The following is a 25,189-nucleotide window of genomic DNA, read 5'->3' as shown; positions in this document are numbered from 1 at the left end:
GCACAGCTTTGGAAACAGTGTATGTGTGTTTGCCTATGTGAGTTTATGTGCACCACATGCATGCAGGAGCCCATGGGAACCAGAAGAGGTGTTGGATCCCATGGAGCTGGAGTTACAAGTGATTGTGAGCCACCATGTGGGTGCTGGGAACCAAAATCAGGTCTTCTGGAAGAGAAGCATGTGTTCCTAACTGCTGAGCTATCTATCTCTCCAGCCCACCACTGGCTTTCCCTGGGGATCGAATTTATGTCCTTGTGTCTGCAAGGCAGGTATTCTTTCTGAGTGATTCATCTCCTTGACTCTATTAATATATTTTAAAGTGGATGCAGAATATATTCTATTTGTGGATTATTTCAATAAAAGTATGTGATGAGTAACAAGAAATCAGAGTTGTTGGTATACCCATCACCTTGGATATATATTATCTGGTTTATGGGTTTTTAGCAGTGACCTATCATGGCACATTGGCTACTCCATGGGGAAGTAAATGGGAGAGGCTAGTGCTGGTCTTCTCAGCGGTCCTAGAGGAGGCGGGGCCTGCTGTGCCATAGGCCCGTCCCAGTGTGCCGAGCGTGTGCCTTGGAAACAGGGAACTTTTTCTGAGCATGCTTTGCTTTTTCTCCTTTCAGACTTTTTGGGCCGGACAGAGATCAGAGTGGCTGACATCAAGAAAGACCAAGGCTCCAAGGGGCCAGTTACAAAGTGTCTCCTGCTGCATGAGGTCCCCACGGGAGAGATTGTGGTCCGCCTTGACCTGCAGTTGTTTGATGAACCATAGCAGTCCCGGGATGATCATAAAGGACTTCCTTCTCAAGGCCCTACACGCTGTCTGCTGATCAGCCACGGGACAACGGGGACAGCAAAGACAAAAGTCCCTCAAGGCTACTAGGAGTAGTTCTCGACAATCCTGCCCTTCAAACCATGTCCCATTTTATGAATCCAAATTCTCTTTTCCTTTGTCCTCCCCATAGGTCCTATCATGGCTTCTAAAGTCTTGGAAATCCACAACCTACAACTAGGTTCCCTTGGGAGCCCGGATTCTTCCCTGGGCTGGAGGCGTGGGTCTGGCTACTACAGAGTAGATTTATAAACGCAGGGGCTGTACAATTTTGGAGAACTTGATTAGGCCTCCTATTTCTCACCTCTAGCAGCACCTTTGCAGACTCCCTGGCCTATGAAGCCCCATGTGTGGTGTGTTTAGTCTGGTTATGATGGAATTGTTGCTGCTTTGGAGTTCAGCCTCCACTGGGAAACGGGGCCCGGGATCGAATGCTCAGTATAATGGCTCCTGAGGCAGGCACCGGCTTGGTTCCCTGGAAAGCTGCTATTGGAAGATTCTTGAGTGTGCATTAGAGCTGTTCAGACCCCGATTATTGTCTATCAGCGAAAATGCACTGGTGCACTATGGGATGGTTCAAGATGTGCTTGGAGAATGAATGGTTCTGGAAGCTCATCTATGAGGTTCTGTCCTGATGAGTTAGATCCACTCCGGGTCCCTGGGAAGCCTTGATGACATGGAAGTTCCTTACCTACGAAGTTCTGCCCTGATGAGCATGATCGGCTGTGGGGCACTTGGAAGGGCACTTGACATTATTGAGTCCTGGTTGCCGCTATTCTTGGAACATTCTCTTTGGCCTTGGAGACCCTGTGATGTTTGGTGAGAAGTTCTGTCTGGTGAGCCGCCTGAGCTGATTCTGTGTATGGGTGTACTGGATCCGACTGTTGAGTGACTCACCCCAGGAGGTCATGCCTCACGTGGATGAAGTTTGAAACAGAAAGGATTCAAGATGGAACTGGGAGATGTTGGGAGATGCTAAGAAAATCCATTACTTGGTGTGAGGAGGGGGAAAGACCCTGGGAACACGTGGGCCCCGCACATGAGGTAGGAAGACGGGAAACTCTCCCCTGAGCTTTCTCGGGCACACACCAGTTTTTTAATAATAGAACACATGTGCTTTTTGCCAGAGTCAGGGTGTATAGACCAAGTTTTTAGTCTGAGTTATTCATGTTTTCTTTTCCTTAAATGCTAAGAGATAGGTTGGTTGAGTAGATAATGACGTACTTTGCTGATGGAAAGTGTGGGCCGAGTTTTGTTCCCGTGGTCTCATTCTCATGGCCCAGTCTGTGGTCATGAGTGTTCTTTGCATGTCTCTGGATTCTGGCCGCAGGCTCTCCTGGGCTAGGTGGGGGTCTTTTCTGTGGTAGGTCCTCAGGATTGTTCTGGAAGTCTCTTGTAAGTGATAGTGTGCCCGTGACAGAATAACTACTCTACTGAAAACTGAGCGCTTCGTGTGACCTCATGCCTACAGGCCCCTGTCCATGTATGTGTGTCACATGATTTTTCAAAACAATATATGTGGGAAAGGACAACAAGGTTTACATTTCATACTTCCGAGAAACACTTACTATTTATTTATTGGAGATAGTGTTGACTTTTGTATCAAGAACAACAGACATACCTATTTTATTTTTAAACACACCAATAAACTCTTCAGTTAGCTGCTGCTAGCCGAACACGAGCTAGATTTAGTTAGCTTCAGGTATGTATTGGCTTACCACTTCCCAGCAGAAAACACTCAAAGCGCTTCACGTTTGTGCTTTTTATGTTATCAAGAAACTATTTTAAATGAAACGTGTAAATGGATCCATAACTCATCGGTGTAGTGATGAAGGACATGTTCCCATAGTGTGAAAAACAAGTGTTCAGTGTGCAAATGGCCAGGGTTGAGCAACCATTCTGTTGACCCTCCCTTCTGTCCCTTAGCCCGCTTTTCCTTCGTCGACTTTATTTTCAGGTTAATGTTGAACGTCCATGTTTCCGTAGGAAGGATGAGGCATGCACGGTGGCCCCTGTAGGGCCTAGGTCACCTCCTCACAGAACCCATGGTTGTGGCATGCAAATGCAGTCTGTGGGTCTTTTCCCCAGTGACTCTGCTGGGCGTCCTTGCGGGTGATCCTGGGCTTGACAAATCCGGATTAGTGTCCTTGCATCTGCTACTGTCATTTGTCATGAGTGAGTGCTTCCGGATGAGCTGGGCTGGCCATGAGACCCAGCTATGACTCCAGAGTCCTGCAGGGGAGTCCTGCTGTGATCCGAGGGTGACAGAGGCACAGACCCTTGATTCTCCGGCCAGGCTACATTTCATACAAATGCCATGTCCTCACCAACAAGGGATCTGAATCCCAGCTGTACGCAGTGCTTGCCCAGGCTATGTCTCCTGGCATCCTGATGCCCTTCAATCACCCCTCCCCCTGAGGCATTCTCCTTCTGTGAGCCACACTGCCGGTACCTCCCACACTCTGCCCTCCTCTCCCTCAGGTAGGGGCTCTCCTGGAAAGTGACTATGCTCTGACCCTGAGAACTCTCTTGAGAACATTGAGACCAAAGCTCCTAAGCTGGGCTTTCTTCACGAACCACTTGTCCCAAGGGGTCATTTCTGACCTCTGAGGCAGGATTGATACTTTGTCCCCCTAGCTTTATCTCTTGGGACCAGATTTGCTGTGTCCACAAGAGTTTGGAGACATATGTGATTTGTTCAGGTCTAGGTCTGCCCTGGCCAAACAAGAGAGATCTTTCTAGACTGTAGTCACCAGGAATGCCAGAGAAACTGGGGGAGGATGCCGTCATCAACTGTTTTTATAATATGTTCCTGTCCTCGGACAACAAACAAACAAACAAAAAAAAACCATTCTTCTGGAAGAACTCTAATGGGAAATGGCATTTTTTCTTCCTTGTTTTGAGACAGGACCTCAGTGCATAGCCCAAGCCGGCCTTGAACTTAGGATCCTCCTGCCTTAGCCTCCTATGTATTGAAATTACAAGTGTGTACCACTGTGCTCAGCTGTCTTCATTTTTATAAACAAAAGTATGACTTCGGTATGTAAGGGGACTTGATTTCCCCTGGGAGAACTGACCGGCTCTGGAAACAAACATCCCAAGAGAAAGCAGATTAGTGGATCACGAGCCCTGCTTCTTACCTTTCTGTTTGTTTGCTTGTTTTTCAAGACAGGATTTCTCTGGCTAACCCCGGCTGTCCTGGAACTCACTCTGTAGACAAGGCTAACCTTAAACTCCCAGAAACCCGCCTGTGTCTGCTTCCCGAGTGCTGGAATTAAAGGTGTGTGCCACCATGCCCTGAGCTTGTTATCTTGACTTGGTGCCAACCTGAATCTTAGAGGCGTGTTCAGGAGGCCAAGGGCTTTGGTAATTTCAGGTTGGTCTTCCTAGGTGATGCAGCAGCGACCTCCGCAGGAGCTGGCTGGGCAAGAGTAGAGTTTACTGACCCCAGAGCGTCGCGGGGGGGGGGGGGGGGGTTCCAGAATCTCATGAGTCTGAAATCCAGGGCAAATGGACGCGGTCTCTCTGGCTTTGTTTGAAAGCTGAAGTACCTGAGCTGGCTGAGACCACAATGAAGAGACAAAGAGAGTCAGTCTGCACACTAAGGATTTGTGGTCTAGCCGCTCAGCCTGTTTTGAGTTTTAAAAGAGGTTGAAAGTGTGTTAGAATCTTTTACTCTGCCTTTCCTGCCGGGGTTCAGGCCTGCTGTATACCTGGTGTCCCTGCTTCTGCCTCCTCTCTCCTGGGACTGAATTCTTGTGTCTTTTCTTTGTTTCCATCCGTTCTCCCCAAAGACACATTGACGATGACATGTCTGGGGACGCTGTACTGGTTAGGCTCCTGTTCTGGGACAGACGTCAGGGCAGAAGTTGGTTTGTATGAGTGGTGGCCATTTCCTTAAGAGAGCTCTGACCTTGCTGGACTAGGAGCAACAGCAAGGCATCCCGGTGTGGGTACTGAAGCTGCCAACCTGTGCCCTCTACACCTTTTGTGCATTGTTCCCTTTAAGGAGCCAGTGCTTGACTTTTTCCAACAACATTAATTATCTACCTGCCTAGGGTCCCTACCGGCAGGGGGCCAGGGATGCAAGGTCAAGGTAACGCTGGAAAGCAGAAGGAAAAAGGGAAGAGGTAAAGAAGGAAGGGAGGAGGGATAAAGGAAGGAGGAAGGAGGAGGAAGAGAGGGACAGGCAGTCAAGAGAGATCTTGGAGTGGGCTTCCTCTAGCTCTTCAAGCACCTTGGCTTCTCAGGCTATGGCGCCAGCTGAGAGCTGCTTGGAGGTTAATGGCTCACCCACTGCCACATGCTCCTTTTAGGAGTTAAAGGACCACATCTTTGGAGAGGAGACTCACGACCCCTGCCACCCCCACATGCCAGGCAGTCATATTTGTGAAGATGTGATTTAGCCCTCTCTTCTCGTCACAGAGGCTGCTGATACCTATGGTGTAGCCGCCTTCTGAACAGCAAGTTCCCGTGAACTCTTGGGCACCCACCGTATTCTATTTTGAATGACCCCTATTTATGAACGTTGCCCTATGATGGGCTAGTCAAGGAAACAATAAATACTTCCTGGTAGCTCTGACTTGGAATAAACCGCTGGCTGGTTGCCAAGGGATTCATCTGTCCTTCTCCCCGATACCTGGAAAGCAGTTGCGAGTTCCGGGCCACTTCCTCCCAAGGCACCGCATGAAGTCCCTATTTGTAGGTTCCCAGGATCAACTATGATGTAATAACTTCATCTCTGTAAGAGCCAGGAAAGGTTCTGTCGGTGAGAAGCATGGAAAACACCACCCATGAGAAAGTCGGCCGTGATCTCAGGTTCTCTAACTTGAGGACATTAAAACTCAGATCCCAGCACACTGCCCAGTCTACAAATCAGGAGCACTAATGCAGTAGGCAATGCTAAAAATGTGTTGTCTCTTCAGGGTCCCCCTTCCTGTCCAGGGTACGCCCAGGGGGCTGAGAGTCAGAGAAGCCAACTTTTTGGCTTTCAAGTCAACATGTAAATCTAATTTTAAGCCATTTTAATAACATAAAATTCACGTTCCGTGACTGGGGAGATGGCTCCGTCAGTAAAGCGCTTGCCTTGCAAACCCGAGGACCTGAGTTTGATCCCCTGCACCCACGTAAAAAATGCCAGATGCAACAATATGTACCGGTATCCCAGTGCTGGGGAGGCTGGGACAAGAGGATCCTTGACTGTGCTCCCTAGGGGGGCTGGCTGGTGAGTTATAGTGAGAAAGCCTGTATTAAGGGATAAGGTGCAGAGCTATGGGGGAAGACAGTGCTGGGACCTGGGGTCTGTGTGCAAGAGCTCCTGAACTAACATATGCGCATACGCACACACACGCATGCGCACGCATGCACGCACACACGCATAGAAGCGTAAGTGCTCACCTCCAAATAACTATTTCAGTTCTACATAGACCTAACTGGGTCCTTCCTTAAGAGGAGCTAATAATTTCTATTTTGGCATATAATTCTTCCAGTACCATGTGTGGTTGTCAGTTGCAGGGTAACTTGCCCCTTTGCTCTGTCAGGGCTTTTATATTTTACTAGGATTCTGTTCCGTGTTCTGGGCCAGCCTGGATGCTTGCTTTCAGCACAGTGGTGGGTATCTCTTAGTGTTCAAGCGCCACCGAGGAGAGCTGCATTCAGAAGTGGGCTCATTCTGTCAGCTTTCAAAATACCCACCGTCCCTCTGGGATTTCTGGAGAGCTGATCAGGGGCCAAGGCTCCTTTTTGTGCCGTGGTGATGCCTCTTTCCTTCTAGAACCGTCTTCTACTCACCATTCGCGAGACTACCGTCCTGTGGTTTTCTGCCTCTCCAGCGATACTCTTTTGCGGTTCTCGTCTCAAACTCGGATATCTAATTTCCTCCTGTTCTTGGTGAAAACAGAGTGGGGACCCCAGAAATATAGGAGCCAACGTCAGTGGGGTGGCTCGCGTAGCAAAAGCTGACTTCCCTTTGCAGTCTCTTCAGGGTCCTGCGGCTCCTAGATGGTTCTATGGCAGGCCCCGGGGTGCTGGCTCCCCCTGCTGCCACCTTACAGCATTGCTCCTGTGTGACTCGAGGAAGTCGCTAGAGAGAAGGGCAAAGGGCTAGAACCTGGTGGTGAGTGAGCGCTCCCAGTCCAGCGATGAGTGTTGAAAGTTGGCTTGAATCCAAAGCTTCTGGGCACAGTGCGGCTGGGACTTGCCAGAGGTACCTCCTTGACTTCCTTACCTTTTCTGTGTCTACTTCCGAGGAGAACTTTGCTATTCAGTTCGCCACAGAAAAGGGCTGGCTGCCTGAAGGAGGCTCTGTCCCCACAGGACTTCTAGAAGTCAGATGGATAGCAGAGTGTCTACCCAAAGACTTCAGCTTTCGATATTTTAAGTGGCAAACGTTGGTGAGATGTAGTCACTGGCTGCATGGTGTGTGTCTGTGAGTGAGTGTGCCAGGCATTGGGGATGGCTGTCTGTCTTGCTGACGGAGACAGGTAATGTATCGAGCAGGCTTCTCCACGCGACCAGTGTGGGCCAGGTGCAAAATTAAAAAGTGTGATTTCCCTGTCCTAAATGACTGGGGATTTCAGTAGTGACAGCAGAGACCTGGGCTGTCTGGGTCCTGCTGAGTGTGGGACATGCAGTTGTCTAGGCCCAACACCCTGGATCTGCCTTGACTCCACTGTAAATGTAGAAGGGCCTCTCTGTGTCTCTTTCCTTTGGAAAGACCTCCCTGGCAGGCTGTGTAGAGCTGGGGTAGTAATGCCATCTCTCCTCCTCTCGGCTCCCTTCCTTTTTTTTTTCTTTTATCTTCTTTGCAGTGCTAAGGATCAAAGCTAGGGCCTCATGTAAGCTCAGAAAGTGATCTATTTTTCAACATGCCGTTCTTTTATCTCTTGAAAGTACAGACAGTCTGGGATAATTAGAGTGCGCAGAACCCCGGCTCACAACCACAAGCGCCCCTGAATGGACAGGGAGTTGTCAACGGATGCTCCATGCTTTCTCAGGTCCCAGTCCGGGCTGTGTCACCAGATAGCAAGTGGCTTTGAGCCTTCTAGAGTGAATTCTCTGCCTTGAAATAAATCCTTTCCCTTAGCCACCAGTCAGGCACCAGGGGCTGCTCTCCCTGTCCCGGAACTACTGTCATGGGGAAGATCCTAGAAGGCCTCAGTGTCTCTGCCCCCAGTGACTGGATGCTTGTCCCTCAAGCTACCACTCTCTGGAGAGGTTTGAGCCAGGAGCCTCTCTGCCCTAGAGGCCAAGAGTCTGAGATTTTGCTTCTGAGAGGCAGGGCCCTCACACGCTAGATCCCCCTGTGACTTGTGAGTGACACTTGGGTGGCGTTAGAGAAGGAGAAAGCTGTGTGTTAGCCCCTGAGTTCTCCAAGACCAGGGCTCCAGGAAGAGCAGCGGGTGTGGAGTTGCCCCTCGCTGCTCGCTGTGTGTGTTGCTCTGGTATATCGCTTTCCTTGTCCTGGGTGCTCCAAACACTCGGAGGCTCTGTTGGCCTTCAGATGTAGTCCCAAGTCTACACACGCAGAGCAATAATCCTCGAGTCTCCTGATTCCCTTCCTGTCATTCTAGCTCCAGAGATGGAGGCAGGAGGATCAGGAATTTAGGGCCAACCTCAGCTGTAGAGGAGTTCAAGGCCGGCTGGGCTTCATGAGACCCTATCTCAAAACTAAAACCACGAAAACCAAGGAAGAGAAAGAGAGAGAAGATGTGCCCGTCATGGACTTAAGTCACCTTAGAGGAAAGCAGATGGTTTCCGTGGGCCACGCTCTGTGGAGGCACCTGGCCACTACGGCATCGGCAGCCATTTTAAAGGCTGTTTTAGAACACACTTCGTCAATCAACATTCTCAAACCATCACTTGCTGAGCATTCTCCAAAGGTCTCAATGGTTAGACGTGCATTTAAAGGAGCATTTGTTAATGGCCCCAAGTATCTTGGAACTGAGAGATCAGCCTCAGATCTGGTCCACACAGCCCAAGCTGGAGCCCGAGTCCTTGCCCCTGTGCCAGCTCCTGGTACAGGGGAGTGAGCTGCCATACACCTGTGTTGTGCTGTCTTAGCTCTTCAATGTTGCGCCCTCACACACGCCGATGGGGCGCATACACACCTGTACAGAGGCGAGAAACCTCCACCCAATGACCCGTGTCTAACAGCTCCCAGCTCCTAGGTTTCTGCATCGAATGCAGTTTCCAACCAAGACAAAGACAGCAATCCACTGCATAATGTGAAACGACTGTGCTCCGTGTGTGGTTCGTCATGAAATCTCTGCTGTATGTGTTTGGGGAATGACGATTATATGTATAGACCGTATGTAAGAGGCTGTGCTGCCCAATGTTGCGTAAACTTACCAGATTCTCTAGTCTGAATATTTAACTTGTTATTGTAAAATGTGATTTCTCATTGAGAGATTATTTTTCTGTATGTACATGAGAGTATTTTAGGAATCTAATTTAAGTGCATAAACTCTAGAAGAAATTAAAACCATACTCCAGGAGTAGCAATGCCTGATCGGATCTCTTGGGTTCAACCCAACTAAATTTTATTAAAAGACAAATCCAAGTTGAATGTTTAGGAATTCAAAAGTGTGATTTATTTTTTCCTTCTGCCTTGCAGGGGACATGGTGTTAGTGAAGTGGGTGGAGGCATGACAGAATGGGAGGGACCATGTAGCCATGGCCTGGGGTGAGATCTTGTAACACTACAGGTTGCCTCCTACAGATGTCATATTCCGGAGTGAGACACACAGTCCATCTTCCAACAGACTGCTGCCACAGACCATGTGGCCTGGTCAGAGAACTCAGGAGCATTCAGGGAGGCCGCTCCCCAGCTTCAGCTTCTCCCACCATTGAGAAGCTGATGGGGTGAGGGTGAGGGGAGGCCGAACCTGGGTTTTCCAGGCTCAGCTGTTTGTAGGCAGGGGAAACAGGTACCCCATGCAGCTTCCTGAAGGCCCAGGCTGAGGCAAGAGGCCTGCCTCCCCTACTCTACACCCTTTCCAGAAAAATACCAGAAGTTCAGGCTGCTTCTGAGCACCGCTGGAATGTTTCTTCAGGTGACCCAGGGAGGCTGGTGAAACTGTGTCTAACCTCTTCCCCCGGCCCCCGCTCCCCAAGAGAGCATCTACAAATGACTTTAGTTAGTGGTGACTCTGAGTCCAGCCTTGCCACCTGATCGGAAATGCCTCTCGATTAAGAGCCAGTTTCTGGTGACACGGGTGACCACTGATCATTGCAAAAGTCCAGGGTCCACTGATGAAAAGGACAAGCACGAGGGTGTGTTGGGCCAGCGCTTCTTTCAGTAAGCTGTGTGCCTCTTAATGCTGCCAGCTCTGTCTTAATAACCCCGCTCTGGCGCACGCTGGAGTCAAGCCGTGTCCTGCCTGCAGAGGTGTGGGCAGCTTTACTGCAGGATGCTTCCTGGACTCTGTTAAGGCTGAAAATGACTGTATTCTATAGCTGCCTCTAGTCTCAAAGACGGGGCCACTTAGCTTGCTCAGATGTAGCCTGGGAAGGCATGTCAGGCCAGCATGCAGAACTGCACAAACTCTGGCTTCTCTGTCTGCATAGACCCTGCTTCTTCTCTCCTGGAATGATGAGCGCTGGGCTGGGGTGACCACAGGTTGTGAGGATACACCAGCCAGACGAGAGAATGCCAGGCCCTCCCCCACGGCATTGGTCGGTTAGCATTTGTGATCTCTGTAGTGGGCCACGGTGCTGGTAGCCTGCAGCTTCTTCACAGCCGGCAGTGGCAGAACTAAGCCACTCCCCCATGGATGTCCAATTCATTGTAATGTGTACTTGTTGCTAAGTAACAGTATTTTCATGAAAGGATTATAGTGTCCGCTTTATAACACTAATAGAGTTCTAAAGATTATTAGACATTGCTATAAGTTAGACTTCTACATCTGCACAAGGCCCGCTGAAGCAGGCTCATAAAGCTTCTTTTCCATTTGTTTAAAAGGTTTTTTAGTCTGTTTTTTTCATGTCTGAACACCCTTTGGCACCTTATTACACATGAAATGTTGTCTTACCAGCTCAGTTTCCAGCAATAGGGCATTGACTTTCATTGTACAGTGGCAACATCAGTAGGAATCGCCAGGCCCTGCATCTCATTCTTGGTCGCTTTGGCCTGTATGGTCCAAATCACATAAGCTCACGAATAAAACAAGAACAGCCAACCTCACTACCTCAGATTATTCTGAGCTTTTTCTTCCTCCACTTCTTTGCCGACACACAGGACGCCCTGAAAACGAGTCTCTCCCTGTGGCCATTTCCCAGAGTAAGGTTGTAGTTGTACAAGAAAAATGATGTAAAAATAAAATAAAAACATATGGCAATCCCTACCTTTCCAATTCTCCTGTGTTCTCAGAGTCAGTTCTGAGACAGACTCCTTGTGTTGAGTATTCCTAAGAATAGCATGAGAAATGCTGAGAACAGTTAGGGGCACCAAGGAAACCTAGCAAGCCCAGTAAAACTCCCTGGAGACTCTTACACGAGTGGGCTTTTCTTTTTGGACAGGGTCACACATAGCTACCTGAGGCTGGCCTTAACTCCCGATCCTCCTGTCTCACACCCCATGCACAGTTGGCTTCAGTGTGAACTTGTGGTGCCCTTCATGTGCTGTCTTCTATGTGCCCAAAGTAGGATGTTAGGTGTACCCTACTTAATAGTTAACACATATCATACCCATGCAAAGGGCTGTTCAATTGCACAGCTCAAAGAAACCTTCCCGTTTGTTTGCTTTTTCTCATCAGCTTGTCTTCCAGTGTGGTTTTGAGAGTTGTTTAGCTATACCTTCATTTACCCTAATTTGTCCTAAGACCCAAATGGATGGCTACACACACACACACACACACACACACACACACCTTAAACCTTTTTATCTTTAATTATATGGTGGGGGGCAGGCACGTACACACGGGTGCACTCTGTCTGCACTGGCCACAGGTGTTGGATCTCCCTGAGTTACAGGTGTTTGTGAGCTGCCTGTGTATTGCATCAGAATTCAGGACTTCTCGAAGACCACCAGTATATGCTTTTAAACACTGAGCCACTGTTCCAGCTGTTTTGCTATTTTGTTCTGCTTGCTTTGTTTCCTCAAGACAGGATTTCTCTGTGTGGCCCTGGCTGTTCTGGAACTCTCTGTAGACCAGGCTGGCCTTGAACTCAGATCTGCCTGCCTCTGCCTACCAAGTGCTGGATCAGGCTTTTGCTTTTTGAGGCAAGGTATCCCAGGCTGACCTCAAAATCCCTATCTTCCTGCCTCAGCCATGAGGGTTGGGATTATGCAACACGCCACCACACTAGGCTGTTCTGTTTGAAGGTGTTAGGAAGGGCTTCCCTGTGAAGCTGGGCGAGGTGGCACATGCCTCAGTCTCAGCACTTCAGGGGCACATCGCTGCCTCGGACCCATGGCCAGCCTCAACCCAGCTCCAGGACATTGTACTTCATAGCACAAGATTATCGTGGGCAAGGCTTTGGGGTCATCTCTGGTATTTGTGGGGTAATCTGCATCAGTGCTGCTGTCTGTGTGAGCCTTGCAGTGAGCAAGCCGAAGGCAGGCAGTGAATCTTGGGAAGGTAGAGAACCATGCTCAACAGGAGAGGCGAGCCTAGCAGTGCTCAGCAACAGGGGCTTGTTTCTCCCTTGTGGTAAGAGCCCCTCGCCTGGCTGCTCTGGACCCCACTACCTCATCTGTATCTAGTTTGAAGAAACCACCTGTGGACTGCCAGGCTGCTGGCAGTGAAGGGTACCCGGACACATCCCACTTCCTATCTTCCCCTTTGCTAAGACTTAGCCCTGGGGTAAGGCCCTTCAGCTGTCTGTGAGGCAACCGCTCTTGGGCATGGCCCAGAAGGGCCTACTGGTGACCCCAAGAGCTCCAGCTGCTCCAGCGGCCTCAGAGGCGAGCTCTGGGAGCTGCAGGTGGACTGGGAGCATCTCAGGGGCAATGGGGACTTGCGTGTTAGCCTGACTGGCTGGCTCCAGCTGTGGTCAGTGTGCCATCTGTCACAAGGGGAACAATCATGAGATGGGGATTGCAAACCAGACTCTGTGGTTCAGCCATGTTACCCTGAACAAATCTCACGTGTAAAATGAGAGATACCTATTCTACTGTATCACAATATTGCTAGATTTCATATGAGGGGCACAAAGTGCCCTTGACAGTTCAGACCCTGAGCCCACCTAAGCTTTTTCACTTTCTGACTACGGTCAGGAGTTTTATGTCAGGATCAAGAAAACCTTTCAGTAGAGAGGCCTCCTTCAGCCACCCCTCAAAGACAGGAGATTTTGGTAGGCTACATATGTAGATACAATGTTAATTTAATCAAGGAATCTCTAAGAATAACACACAGTCCAGCCCAAGGGCATTCTAAACTCAAGACTAGAGGAGCCCGCCCACGGGAGGATGAAGACCTTGCACTGCAAATCCCTTAAAGGACAAGAAGCAGCACCCTCTGTTTAGGAAGCGGTTTATTGTTGCTCCAAGGATGAGCGCTCACAAAGGCAACAGCCTTCAGAGCATCTCCCGCATGGCCTGGCTGAGCTTCTGAATCTTGGTCTTCGCAGACATGTCAACGTATTTCTCCCCAATTCGGACAATCATGCCACCCATGATTGACGGATCAGTCTAGGAAATAAAACAGGTTGCAAATGTGAAAACACAGGATTCGCTCATCAGGTGCACAGATTAAAAAACAACCAAAATCCCGAGGAGGCTCGCTAAAACAGGCAGACCACCCACAACACGAGGGGAACTATGCTGGGATCAGGACTCAGCTTCAGCTCAGCCTCGGCACCAACACTGCCCACAGCCTTGGCCGAGTCAGACAATGAAGGGACCAAACTCACCTTAACCTCCAGTTTCAATATCTGTCCTTGACCCAGGAAGCTCTTCAGCACGGTCTTTAACTCGGAGAGAACAGCGTCATCTAAAGGCTAAAAAAGAATGACCACCCTTTAAACAGAGCACAACAGCAGGACCACAGTTAGAGAGAGGGAAAAAATACAAATACTCGTAGGAAGGGAATATAATGTACACAGAGTGCAGACTTCTGAGAAGAGGCCCGAGTGATCCTGAGCCCACCTAAGCCTCACCTTCTTGACTATAAAATAAGGACAATCTTAGGATAGTAAAGATGACAAGGTCCCCAGCAGATGGCAGCGCCAATAAATGGTGGTAGTTACTGCCCTGCTGGCAGCAGGCCACAGGTTAAACAGTCTTATTCTAGAACTTAACATTGCATTTAAGAGTCCAGGCTATAACAGGACCTAAACAGCTATTTCATAAAACGCTTCGATGTCCTTTAAATGCAGCCAGGATCCCCATGACTAACTGCTGGCTTCCAGGTGGAGGCTCACAGGAATCTCACTAGTGACAAGTTGCATTCCGCAGTGGGGGGAAAGGGCTACTTACAGATGCTGTGGTCACCGTGCATGGCACTTCTCCACGGTGGACACTCATGATGGTGGAAAAGGCAGAGATGACCGCCTGGGTATTGCTTAGCCGTCCGTTCTCAGCAAGCACATCTGCGGAAGTGACAGGAACTCAGTGAGTCACATTCAGAGCAAAGCCAATTTGTAGCTGGGGACACCACAATCAGAGTCCTCGGAGACTGCGAATGGGGGCTGGAGGGACAACTCAGTGACTCAGCACGGGAGGTGCTCCTGCAGCAAACCCAGGCTCAGTTCCCATATGTTGGCTCATGACCACCCACAACTCCAGTTTCAGGGGATCTTTTGACTTCCTGGGGCACCAAGTTTTTTTCTCTCTCTGGTCACTTCCCCCTCTTAACCCTAACCCCAACCCTTGCACAGTTAAAACAATTATCTAAGCAAACCCAACTGGGAATGTGGCCACACTCACTCATGAGGTTGGCTGTCAGTGGAGAAAACTTTTCCTTGGCTGTGATACTAGCCAGGCTTTTCGCTTTGATGGAGCGCTTGACGTAGGGGTTCAGAACTGCAAGAGACACCTTGGGGTCCTTCAGGAGTTGCTGTAAGCACACACACAAGTCAGTCAGCACACATTTTGTTCATGACTTTACATGGGGTTAAAGATATACTTTAAAGAACTCCAGAAATACCTTATGAGGTTCCTTACATGTATTTTAAGAAACCATACAAAATTAAGCAGCCACAGTCTCACCATATATCCTACCGCATGTGACACCGTAAGCCCTTTTTCCTCAGCACACATTCCCCCAGCTACACTGAGAGGCCTCTCTCTGAGTCCCCAGACAAACCTAACTATGAAATTCTGGACTGAAAGGGAAGAGAACAAGAACCACAACCATGTTGCAAATCCATTTTATCCCCATTTTGCTAAAGCACAAACACCAACTTAGTAACCACCTGCAGTTTCAGCACCCGCTGACTTCACCATCAGACCAGAGTTCAAGGACCCACAATGGCTCTTCCTGGGCAGGCACCATCCAGTTACACATCTGCACGCCTGCCAGCTGCTCCCCAGCACCCCACTGGCTCCTGGCTGGAATTCAGTCCATTGCCAAGCAGTGCTGATTTTCACGCTAGGATTTCTGCCTGAGTAGCCACACAGAAAAGGCCTTTACAGATATGGCCCCGGAGCCTGGGTTACCCACCTTCTCATGTTTCTGCTAGTAACACCCAGCAGACATCTAAGGTGACATCTCTTACCATCCCACCCCTGCCCCCAGCCCCTCAAAACCTCACTTGCAGCACCTCAGATAACTGTCTACCTTCTTCTCTAGGACTGACTTCTGGGTAGTATAAAAGCAAATCTAAGTAATGAGAAACATGAGAGAGAGACAGACAGACAGACACATACACACATAGAGAAAGAGAGAGGGAGGAGGGGAGAGACTATGGCATGGTGAGTGCGTGCAGGTCCAACAACAACTTGGCCAGATTGGTTCTCTCCTTCCACCATACACCACGTGGGTCTCAGAAAGTGAACTCAAAAGCCATGCTTGGTGGTAAAGTGTCCTTACCCAAGGAGACATCTTATCTGCCCATACACCAAGCTATGTCCACCACCAAAATCATTACCTTCATGGTGAACAGGATTGCTTGGCTCAAAGAGAGCTTAACTGACCACCATATACAGTGATGACCAGAACATGGCCTGTCTGCTCCAGTCAATGCCTCTCCACAGGGTCTCTGGCAGGAAGCCAGGCCCAGCCAAGTGCCTCAGTGTCAGACAAGTGCAGACAAGGAGGGAGGACGGCTAAATTTGTTTTATAAACAGAGTAAAGTTTAAGCTGAATGAATGAGATGAGCAGCCCGTGCAGTGGTCCTACTACACAGGACACTGTGCTAGCCTGGGAAGGCCGGACTGCTTTCTCTAAGGGATCTTAAAACATCTAACTGGAAAAACCACCCTTCCCCTGGGGTGACCACACTGGCCATGGAGTGAGAGCAGACACTTGGTTTCTGCTATTCAAAGGTGATTTCCCTTTCTTTACCTTTCAAAGGAAAATGCAAAGAGAGATTTTTTTTTTCCTGGGCAGTCTTGGGCCTATCAGTTCTGTCTCATTACCCAGCAGCCTCTGCTCAGCCATTCTTCTTTCACTTCTTGGGAATAATTACAAATTCCCCGGAAGGGCAGGATGGCCCAGTGGGCAGAACACTGGCTGCCAAGCTGCTGACCTAAGTTTGTTCCCCAGAACTCGCAAGGTAGAGGACGGGACTCCAACCTCTATATTTGCACCGTACATGCCCAACAGTCCCCAATTCCCAAAATGAGGAAAGGTAATTAAAATTTTTTTATATTTATTTATTTATTTATTTATTATGTATACAATATTCTGTCTGTGTGTATGTCTGCAGGCCAGAAGAGGGCACCAGACCTCATTACAGATGGTTGTGAGCCACCATGTGGTTGCCGGGAATTGAACTCAGGACCTTTGGAAGAGCAGGCAATGCTCTTAACCTCTGAGCCATCTCTCCAGCCCGGAATTTTTTTTTTTTTTAAATCTAGGAAGTTCCCGAAGAAACTGTCATGAAGAAATGTAATTTCAGTAATGTGAAAATAAATTCAAAAGACATTAACATAACCTTGATCTTTTAACACGTCTTGTAGTTTCCAGTGGCTCTTTTTACAGGTCAGGAACAGGCACCGCCAGGACAGCTACTCACCCCCATCCGTAGCAACTCCTTTTCCACTTGGTCCAGCTTATTCTGTTTGGAAGCAGCAGAATAAAGGGCAGTGGCATAGCGACCTTCGATGCCATAAAGCTGCACGGGGGGCTGGGAAAGAAAAGAGGGAAGGGAGGAAGAGTTCAGCCAGGAGTACAATTATTGTTGTATTATGACTTAGAGACCACAGCAGTTAAGCACGTCACCAAGGAGCAGTCCTAAATGAGGACTCACACACGAGGGACATCTCACTTCCTCTGTCCCGAGTCTCTTCCGGCTCTACCTACCTGCAACTATCTGAGCTTCCCATCCTTGAACTCAGCACAAGGCAAGCTCTAGGCATGGGAGGGTTCAGAGACTAACACTCACAGCTCTGAAGACAGGCCAAGTGCACACTCCCCATCACTGTTATGGTGTTTGAGGATGCTCTCAGGATGAATAAAATGCCTCTATTCAGAGGTCTCACAGAACTTGCTTCTGTTGAAACGGGTGGAATGTGTTTCTGTAAGTTCCTACTGCATTCTGTTCTGCTATTTCCCAAGGTGAGTTTACGTACAGTTGACTGGCCTGGGCGCCAGAGAGCATATGACAACCCAGAATATCTCTAGACCTGTAAGCTAAGAAAGCTGAATGGACCCTTCACACATGAACTAGTAATTAGAGTTGCAAAATAATCCATGTACATTCACCCATACTTCACTCTGTATTGGGTAACCAAGTTGGAGTTGTCTGCATCAATCAGACTTCTGGGTTAAAGAGAAAGGGGCTGGCAGACCTTTGCAAGGTGAGACTGCTGGTGCCTGGTAGAGCCAATCGAGTGGACCCATTAGTACTGATTTTGTTTGGAGAAAAAGGGTGCAAAGTGTCAAGAAGTAACCTGGAGTTGCGACACAGTATCAACTCCTGTAACAACTCTAAGGATCTGGGCAATGGTTTTACTCCCAGCACTCCAATCTCTGTGAGTTCAAGGCCAGGCTGGTCAACAGAGTGAGTTCCAGGACAGCCAGGGCGGTTATAAGAGAAACCCTGTCTCAAGGGGGAAAAAAAGAAGAACCTGGGCACTTTATTTTCTTTAGTTAGAAATATTTCCTTCATAGAAAGAAAACAAAAGGCTAGCTTGTCTATGAAGGACTACTAGGAAAAACAATTTAAAATTCGTTTACCCATACACCCTGTTTGTGTGTGCGCGTGTACACACATGTGGAGAACCGAGGGCAGAAGACAATTTGCAGGGCCCTTCCTTCCACCATATGGCTTCCAGGGATCGATCTCAGATTCTCAGGCTTGCCGCCAGGAGCCTTTACCTGCAGAGCTTTCTTGCTGGCCCCAAACAAATAATTCTTAAAACGTTAAAGGCTAGGGATGGGCTGACCACCTCCCCCAACTCATTTGGAAACTGCGAATCTTGCAGAGAAAAGGTTAGTAACTACACACCTCTGCATTTCTGTTTAACTCCCACTACAAGAGAACGGAGGTCAACATACCCTCACGAGTTTGGCAAAGGGCCTGACCACAGACGTGCTGAAGCTCCGTACCTTTAGAACACAGAGATAAAACAGGGTTACGGGAAGGATTTCTGCATTACTTAGCAGTATGTTAAAATAATCTAAGCGATTCGTTGCATCGATTCTCTTATCACACAGGCCATATGAATGGGAACTGCTCTTTATCTACGAATAAATTCCCTATTGAACCATCCCAATTGCTCTGGAAACGGCCTCCCTACCACCTTCCTTGCTGGATGGCTGAGAGAGAAAATGCTAACTTCCCAAAATTTAATTTTCCAAAAAAGAAATCTATCACCTTCGATAAGAATTTTATATGAAAGTGGAATATTTATAGTTATATCACCTTTGAGGAAATTTTAACGAAAGTAGGAGGTTTTCAGTCACGATTCAAGCAAATATACTTGCTTAGGAACTGAAACGCTACCCAAGACCAAAGACTGAGTATACTTGATATAGCAGGCTTCGGGTCTTAAGAGATGACACTGTCTGTCACGGGAAAAGCCTGGAATAGACAGCTTAGGAAGCACCTCGCAAGGGCACAGGTCATTATGCTTCCTGCTCTGGGATGCATAGATTAGAACTGGCTGAGTTAAAAAACTACGGTGTTGCAAACGAAAAGCATCACGGTAGATGATCCAGGCGCGTATTTTTCCCAACCAATTCCAGGTTCCTCCCTCTCCCAGACCCTGGCGGGCTGCTCCTCCGCGCGGTGACCCCGGATGTCAAGGTCAAGACAGCGCAACCCCGCGCCCACGACCCGCGGGGCCGAAGCCCCATCCGCCCCACGCTGTCCCCAGTCGCGGGCCCACGGCTCTCGTGGGCGAGCTGACCCCTCAGCCATGGCCTTGCACGCGGCGCTGGGAGCCGGGGACCGGCCACCCCGGGTGGGACCTCCGGCCAGCTTCGCCTACCTGCCGGGAGAGCCCGGCTGCTGCTGGCGCCGCCATCTTTCTCCGGGCGGTTGTAGGTCAAACCCAAGTGGGGACGGAGCCCAGAGGTGATAGAGCGCACGCGCGCGCCAGCGTAACCGCTCGGCTTTCTGGGAAATGTGCTCATCGGGTTCCAGGGTACGTGGGTAGAGACCTCTTGCATGCTGGGAGTTGTAGTCCATAGGCGCCGTGGTGCGGCTGGGCTCTTGAACCCGAACGAGATCTGAAAATTAAATCTTATATTACTGGCTGAGCGGGTCTTAGTGTAGAGTGGATGGGTTCCCTTTAGTTTAAGGTTTACATTTAGATTCTTTGCACATTCATCGTCAATACCTTTGCCTCGTCTAGAATCGTAGTCTGCCAAAGCGTGCTTTGGTGCCAATGATTCACGCTTTGCTAAACAAATCAATACAAAAAGCACAAGCGACCCTCCCAGGGTCACACGCTTGAGACGAGGCTTCCTCGGCCTGATACAGTTTTCTCTTCCCCCTCCTCCTTCCTCGTCTTACTAGAGCCTGGACCTGCTAGATTTCGGCGGTGTGTGCTTTTCAGAGTAGGAAAGAATGGATCAGAACTAGAATCAGGTTTTAATCAAAGATGACGTAGAAAGTTAAAAGTCAGCATGAGCCTTAGCCGGTTTCTCTGCGTTCTTACAACCGACACGTTTTCAATGCCCTTAATTTTCTCTTCTACAGCAAAGACAGTCAACAGTCTCATCCAAAAACAGGTTTCCTGGTTCTAACACAAGAATTAATTAAGAAAACGCTTTCTGCTCAGATTTAGTATAGGAATACATTTAGTTGATTTGCCCCTTTTAGGGTATAATATTTTCTTCATTACTTTTTTTTTTTAAATGGCGGTAAGTAGGAGAAATCATTCCCTTCTTTTCTACCACCCAGAGGCCTCTGCTGCCAACATCGTGGTGAAATGCTTACCAAAATATCTTTAGGTTGCAGATTGCCCAGGCTTGAATCTTAATAGTTTCGTGAGCTTGGTTAATCACACAATTTCTCTGTGCCTCCATTTTCCTAGCTATAAAATTATTATAGTAGTGCAGTACCTGCCTTACACTCTCGAGAAAATTAACATTTATTTATGTTTTTTTAAAAATATTTATTTATTATGTATACAATATTCTGTCTGTGTGTATGTCTGCAGGCCAGAAGAGGGCACCAGACCTCATTACAGATGGTTGTGAGCCACCATGTGGTTGCCGGGAATTGAACTCAGGACCTTTAGGAAGAGCAGGCAATGCTCTTAACCACTGAGCCATCTCTCCAGCCCCCAACATTTATTTATGTTAACACATATGCTGAGTACACAGTTGACAGAGTTCTTTGTGGTTTTTAGTCACAATCCATATATAACTTAGTATCTTGCCTTTCCCCTTAATGTGAGGGAAAAATGGATACAGAATTATATGAGCTGTGAATACAGCTTTATAAAGTTATTTTAGGCGTATGAGTATTTGCCTACATGTGTGTTTATGTGCCATGTATGTGTGTGTCTATTGCCTGAGAGACCAGAAAATGATGTTGGGTTCCTCAGATCTGGAGATAGAGATGGTTGTGAGCTGCCTGTGGGTGCTGGGAACTGAATATGGGCCCTCTGCAGGAGCAGTGCTCTTAACCACTGGGCCATCTCTCCAGCTTCATGAACACATTTTGCTCAAATTTCTAAGTGATGACATAATTTTAGAGATGTGTCCACAGCTGCAGAATAATCCGTATTTATTCTGTAACTTAAGGGTTGTATGGCTTTTCAGCATAATTCACATGGTTTATACATATTTTGTATTGAAATTTTAAAAAGCAGCACACAAGAGAAAGACGCCATGCGACAGAGTTCAGGTGGAGAGGTTTTTTTTTTTTTTTTTTTAATTGGGGGAAATTAAACGGGGGGAGGGGAGGTCCACTTCTGGGGGACAGGAGCTCCAGAAGAGGCCGAGAGAAAGGGAGGCGGGCAAGACTTACCTTTAAAAAGGGAATGTAGCAAATGGGCACAGCTCTTAGTGGCTGCAGCTGAGGACATATCCTGTCAGGACCCCAAGGGTAGGCCAGGACAGATGCCTGAATACTGATGTTTTGTATTAGTATTTAATACTAATACACTTAAAAATTCTACATCTTCCAGGTATCTTTAGACATAATTTTTTTCTTCATCTTTTGGACAATTTACAGAGTAGAATTTCAGAATTGCACAGCTGATGAATGCACACGAGCCGATGGGCACAGAAGCGAAGCCACTTTCCCCGGTTTACATTCTTGCTAGCAGGGCGTGAATACTTTTGATTTATTCCACTGCTGTTGTATGAGGAGCGGTGGGCTGCATCCCACTGCCTGGCTTGCTTAACCCCCGAAATAATCACACGGAAATTGTACTAATTAAATTACTGCCTGGCCCATTATAGCTAGCGTCTTCTTGGCCAACTCTCACATCCTGACCTAACCCATTTCCACCAATCTGTGTATCACCATGAGCTCATGGCTTACTGGGAAATATTCTAACCAGCGTCAGTCTCAGGCAGGAGCTTCATGGTGTCTGCCACACTGCCTTCTTCCTCCCAGAATTCAGTTCTGTCTTCTCCATCTAAGTTCTGCCCTATCAAAAGGCCAAAGCAGTTTTTTTTTATTCAACCAATGAAAGCAACACAGAGACAGAAGAACCTCCTACATCACATTGCTCCAAATTAATTTTAGAGGTTATTTTTAAATCAGTTTAATGAAAAGCCTATTCACCACTGAGCACATCTTATTAAACCTCCCATGTGTTTTATATCCCAAGCTGCAGCAAGGTATAAAAAGATCAGCCTGCTTGCCTTAACAGGCTGTGCTGGCTAGCTTGACACAAACTGGAGACACCTGGGAAGAAGGCGCCTCAGCTGAGAAACTGCCTCCCTCAAACTGGCCAGTAGGCAAGTCTGTGGATCATTTTCTGGATTAATGATTGATGTGAGAGGTGGGAGGGCCCAATCCACTGGTGGCAGTGTTTGCCTCGGGCTAATGTTTACCTATAAATCTGGCGAGCATGCTCGCAGCGCTTGCTTCTGCTTTCCTGGTCTCCGCAGGAACGGTGGTTCTGTAAGTCTATTTCTCCATTAAAGCTGTATATATTTTTACAATCTGTCTGCATTCATTTACGCCGTTACACCACCCAGTATGGATTGTATAAGAAAGCAGGCCACCAAGCCATGGGAAGCAAGCCAGTAAGCGGTGTATTGGTGACTGCCTCACGTTCTGCCTGGAGTGACTGTTGTCGACTTCTCTGTGATGAACTCTTACCTGGAAATGAGAGCTGAAACAAACCCTTTCTTTCCCCCACGTTGTTTTTGTTTCCTGGTGTGTGTGTGTGTGTGTGTGTGTGTGTGTGTCTGACTGTCCCAGAACTCATTCTGTAGACCAGGCTGGCCTCAAACTCAAAGGACCATCACCACTCGGCTTGTTTGGTGTCTTATTACAGAAAAAAAGTCAAACTAGGAGACAAGCTTACACTATGTAAAACAAACTATAACCCTGTATTTCCTGAAGTATAGGCACATTCGACTTTACAATGTAATTTGGATATCAGTAGGTGAGATAGAAAGCAGAAGTTCTGAGCTCTAATGCACTTGGGGAGTTCTAGACTGTCTACTGCACTGAATTTTTTAAATATACCATTGTTGGCTCTATAGCAAAGAGATACCTTCTACTTATTTTGTATTGTTCATTCCACTCTAGCTCCTGTCAGAACTCCAAAATGGTAGTTTAAGGTTGATTGAATGTCAAGGTTTGCTAGCATGTTGAGTCTCCTCAGGGTGTCTCGCAGGTGTAAGTGGGCTTGGTATGTCACTATTTTGTGGGTGGCAAAGCAGACTTAGATTATTAAAAGAATTAGTTACATCACACATAGTCAAGGCCAATAGAATGACCAGACTTGGCCAAGGGCAGGGCCACAGTGGGAGTGAAGGCCAGACATTTGAGACACCTTATCTGTCTTGTTTCATTTTGGCTTCCAATTCAAGACAAACATTGATCACTGTTTTGTCTTCTGCACAAAGCACAGAAACAGAAAACAGCAGCTTGGCTCCACCAGCCCTTCAACAGTAACGTCTGTGTTTTATTTATTGTTATTGTTTGTGTGTGTGTGATGCCTTTGCCACAGGGTGGCAGCAAATGTCAAAGGACAACTTTGTGCAATTCATTCTCTTCTTCCGCCTTCATCAGGCTTCCAAGGCGAGAGCCTTTACTGTCTGAGCCATCTCGCCAGCCCCTGCATTTGTCTTTAAATTTAGTGACTTGCTCTTTAATCCAGAAAGAACTATTTTGAAATTCTGCTATTCAGAAAACCCAGATGAAAAGGCCAGACTTTTAGGAACAATTTCTCTAGTTCATTACCAGAAACCCAGATGAAGGCGAATGTGTCCTAATTCTTCACCGCACTCACTTAAACACAGAATAAGGGAAAACGTCCAAGCACATGGATGTAGCAGGCTTTTTCTTTTGGGCCACCAACCAGCAATCCCGACATGGAGACTTCTTATTAGTTTTGCATGCTCGGCCATAGGTTTCTTGATAACTCTTATAACTTAACCAGTTTCTCTTCATCTGTGTTTTGCCTCGGGCCTTTTTACCTTTCTTTCCTTCTGTATATCTTACTTTCACTGCTTCTCATGTCTGTCTGTCTGTCTGGTGACTCTGGCTTCTGGCCCCAGGCCTGTCCCTCTCTTTCTCCCCCATTCTCTTCCTCCTCCTCCTCTTCTTCTTCTTGCCTAGATTTCTCCTCCTATTTATTCTCTCTGTGCATCAGTCCTGCCTACCCCTCTCCTGCTTAGCTATTGGTAGTTCAGCTTTTTATTAGACCAATCAGGTGTGTTAGGCAGGCAAGGTGAACCATCTTTACATAATTAAACAAATGCAGTATAAATGAATGTAGCGCATCTTTGTCCAGTTAAAATAATATTCTACAACATATGGGAGTGACTTTTTGGAACGGTATGTTATGTGGCCATTAAAACGAGGTTTTCAAGCTAGCCATAGTGGTGTGCCCCTATAATCCCAGCACTCAGGGGACAGAGGCAGGCAGATGACTGTAAATTCAAGTCCAACCTGTTCTATATAGGAAGCTCTAGTCCAATCAGGCTATACAGCAAGATTAAAAAAATCTAAATAAGTAAAACAAAATTACAAAAATTACCTTAGGATACAAAAGAGATCTAGCTTAAACACCTTAAACATTTGCAAACCTAATTTTTTACAACGATCATGTGGTACTTACCATGACCAGGATAAAACAAAACTGGACGATGTGGTCCATCTTCAACTAGCTAACTGCCCGGCTCTTCATGAGGAGACACATATGCTCTGGTTCCTAATCACACTTCACTCTGACACACATGGCAATGACTTCAAGTCAAGTTTCCTAAGGGTGGAGGAGTTGGACACTCAAGGTCCTTTCCTACACTGGTTTCACACAAATTCCCTGGCCTGGAGATCTGTCTGTAGATCCCACTGCAGGTGTGGTATCTAGGGAAAGAACAAAGAGGGTTTCTCTAGTCCTCTTCTTGTACCAACACGACTCAGGAGTGTTTACCTTGTCTGTGGATTCCTGTTGGAGTAAGTTCTTTTCTGATGTTCTCTTTGTTTTATTTAAGAACCGTGTGTATGTGGGCGGAGGTGGCACACGCCTTCAATCCCAGCACTCAGGAGACAGAGGCAGGCGGATCTCTTGTGTTTGAGACCAGTGTGGGTTGCAAGCGAGTACTAGGACAGGCTCCAAAGCTACACAGGGAAACCCTGTCTTGAAAAGAACTCTGCATA

The 25,189-nt window shown here is 47.7% G+C and overlaps 2 protein-coding genes across 11 annotated transcripts in view; one reads left to right on the top strand and one right to left on the bottom strand.

The window, feature by feature from the left end:
• Itsn1 (intersectin 1) overlaps positions 1-11,138 on the top strand; it is a 188,675-nt gene extending 177,537 nt beyond the window's left edge. For 6 of the 10 annotated variants that reach the window (XM_041672968.1, XM_041672965.1, XM_041672962.1 and 3 more), the window contains one exon: positions 630-11,137. In XM_041672968.1, coding sequence (XP_041528902.1) covers positions 630-778 — 149 coding nt within the window. In that variant the 3' untranslated portion in view covers positions 779-11,137. Of the gene's footprint in view, positions 1-629 lie in introns of all 10 variants that reach the window. The other 4 variants (XM_041672967.1, XM_041672966.1, XR_005976225.1 and 1 more) reach the window with 3 other exon arrangements.
• Positions 11,139-13,295: 2,157 nt separating this feature from the next.
• Positions 13,296-19,482, bottom strand: Atp5po (ATP synthase peripheral stalk subunit OSCP). The gene is made up of 7 exons (XM_041672739.1): positions 19,377-19,482; positions 18,442-18,492; positions 16,958-17,068; positions 14,706-14,835; positions 14,256-14,368; positions 13,691-13,777; positions 13,296-13,469 (listed from the first exon to the last, which is right to left on the bottom strand). The coding sequence occupies exons 1-7, from the start codon at positions 19,410-19,412 to the stop codon at positions 13,356-13,358; spliced, it is 642 nt and encodes a 213-aa protein (XP_041528673.1). The 5' UTR covers positions 19,413-19,482; the 3' UTR covers positions 13,296-13,355.
• Between the last annotated feature and the right edge of the window lie 5,707 nt (positions 19,483-25,189).

The sequence above is a fragment of the Microtus oregoni genome, unplaced genomic scaffold (genome assembly GCF_018167655.1).
Source record: "Microtus oregoni isolate MIOR12 unplaced genomic scaffold, Mior012 000023F_ref0000262, whole genome shotgun sequence".
In the NCBI taxonomy this organism is placed as follows: Eukaryota; Metazoa; Chordata; class Mammalia; order Rodentia; family Cricetidae; genus Microtus; species Microtus oregoni.
Note: the sequence above shows the minus strand (reverse complement) of the source record. Positions and strands in the feature narration are given on the sequence as shown.

What these genes read in the sequence shown, in the direction of transcription:
- Atp5po (XM_041672739.1), bottom strand. Translation starts at nt 19,412, where the DNA reads ATGGCGGCGCCAGCAGCAGCCGGGCTCTCCCGGCAG. An exon ending in AGGAGTTGCTACGGATGGGG is followed by an intron (nt 14,836 to 16,957) that starts GTGAGTAGCTGT and finishes GTGTGCTTACAG; the next exon opens with CAACTCCTGAAGGACCCCAA. An exon ending in ACTGACAGCCAACCTCATGA is followed by an intron (nt 14,369 to 14,705) that starts GTGAGTGTGGCC and finishes TCACTTCCGCAG; the next exon opens with ATGTGCTTGCTGAGAACGGA.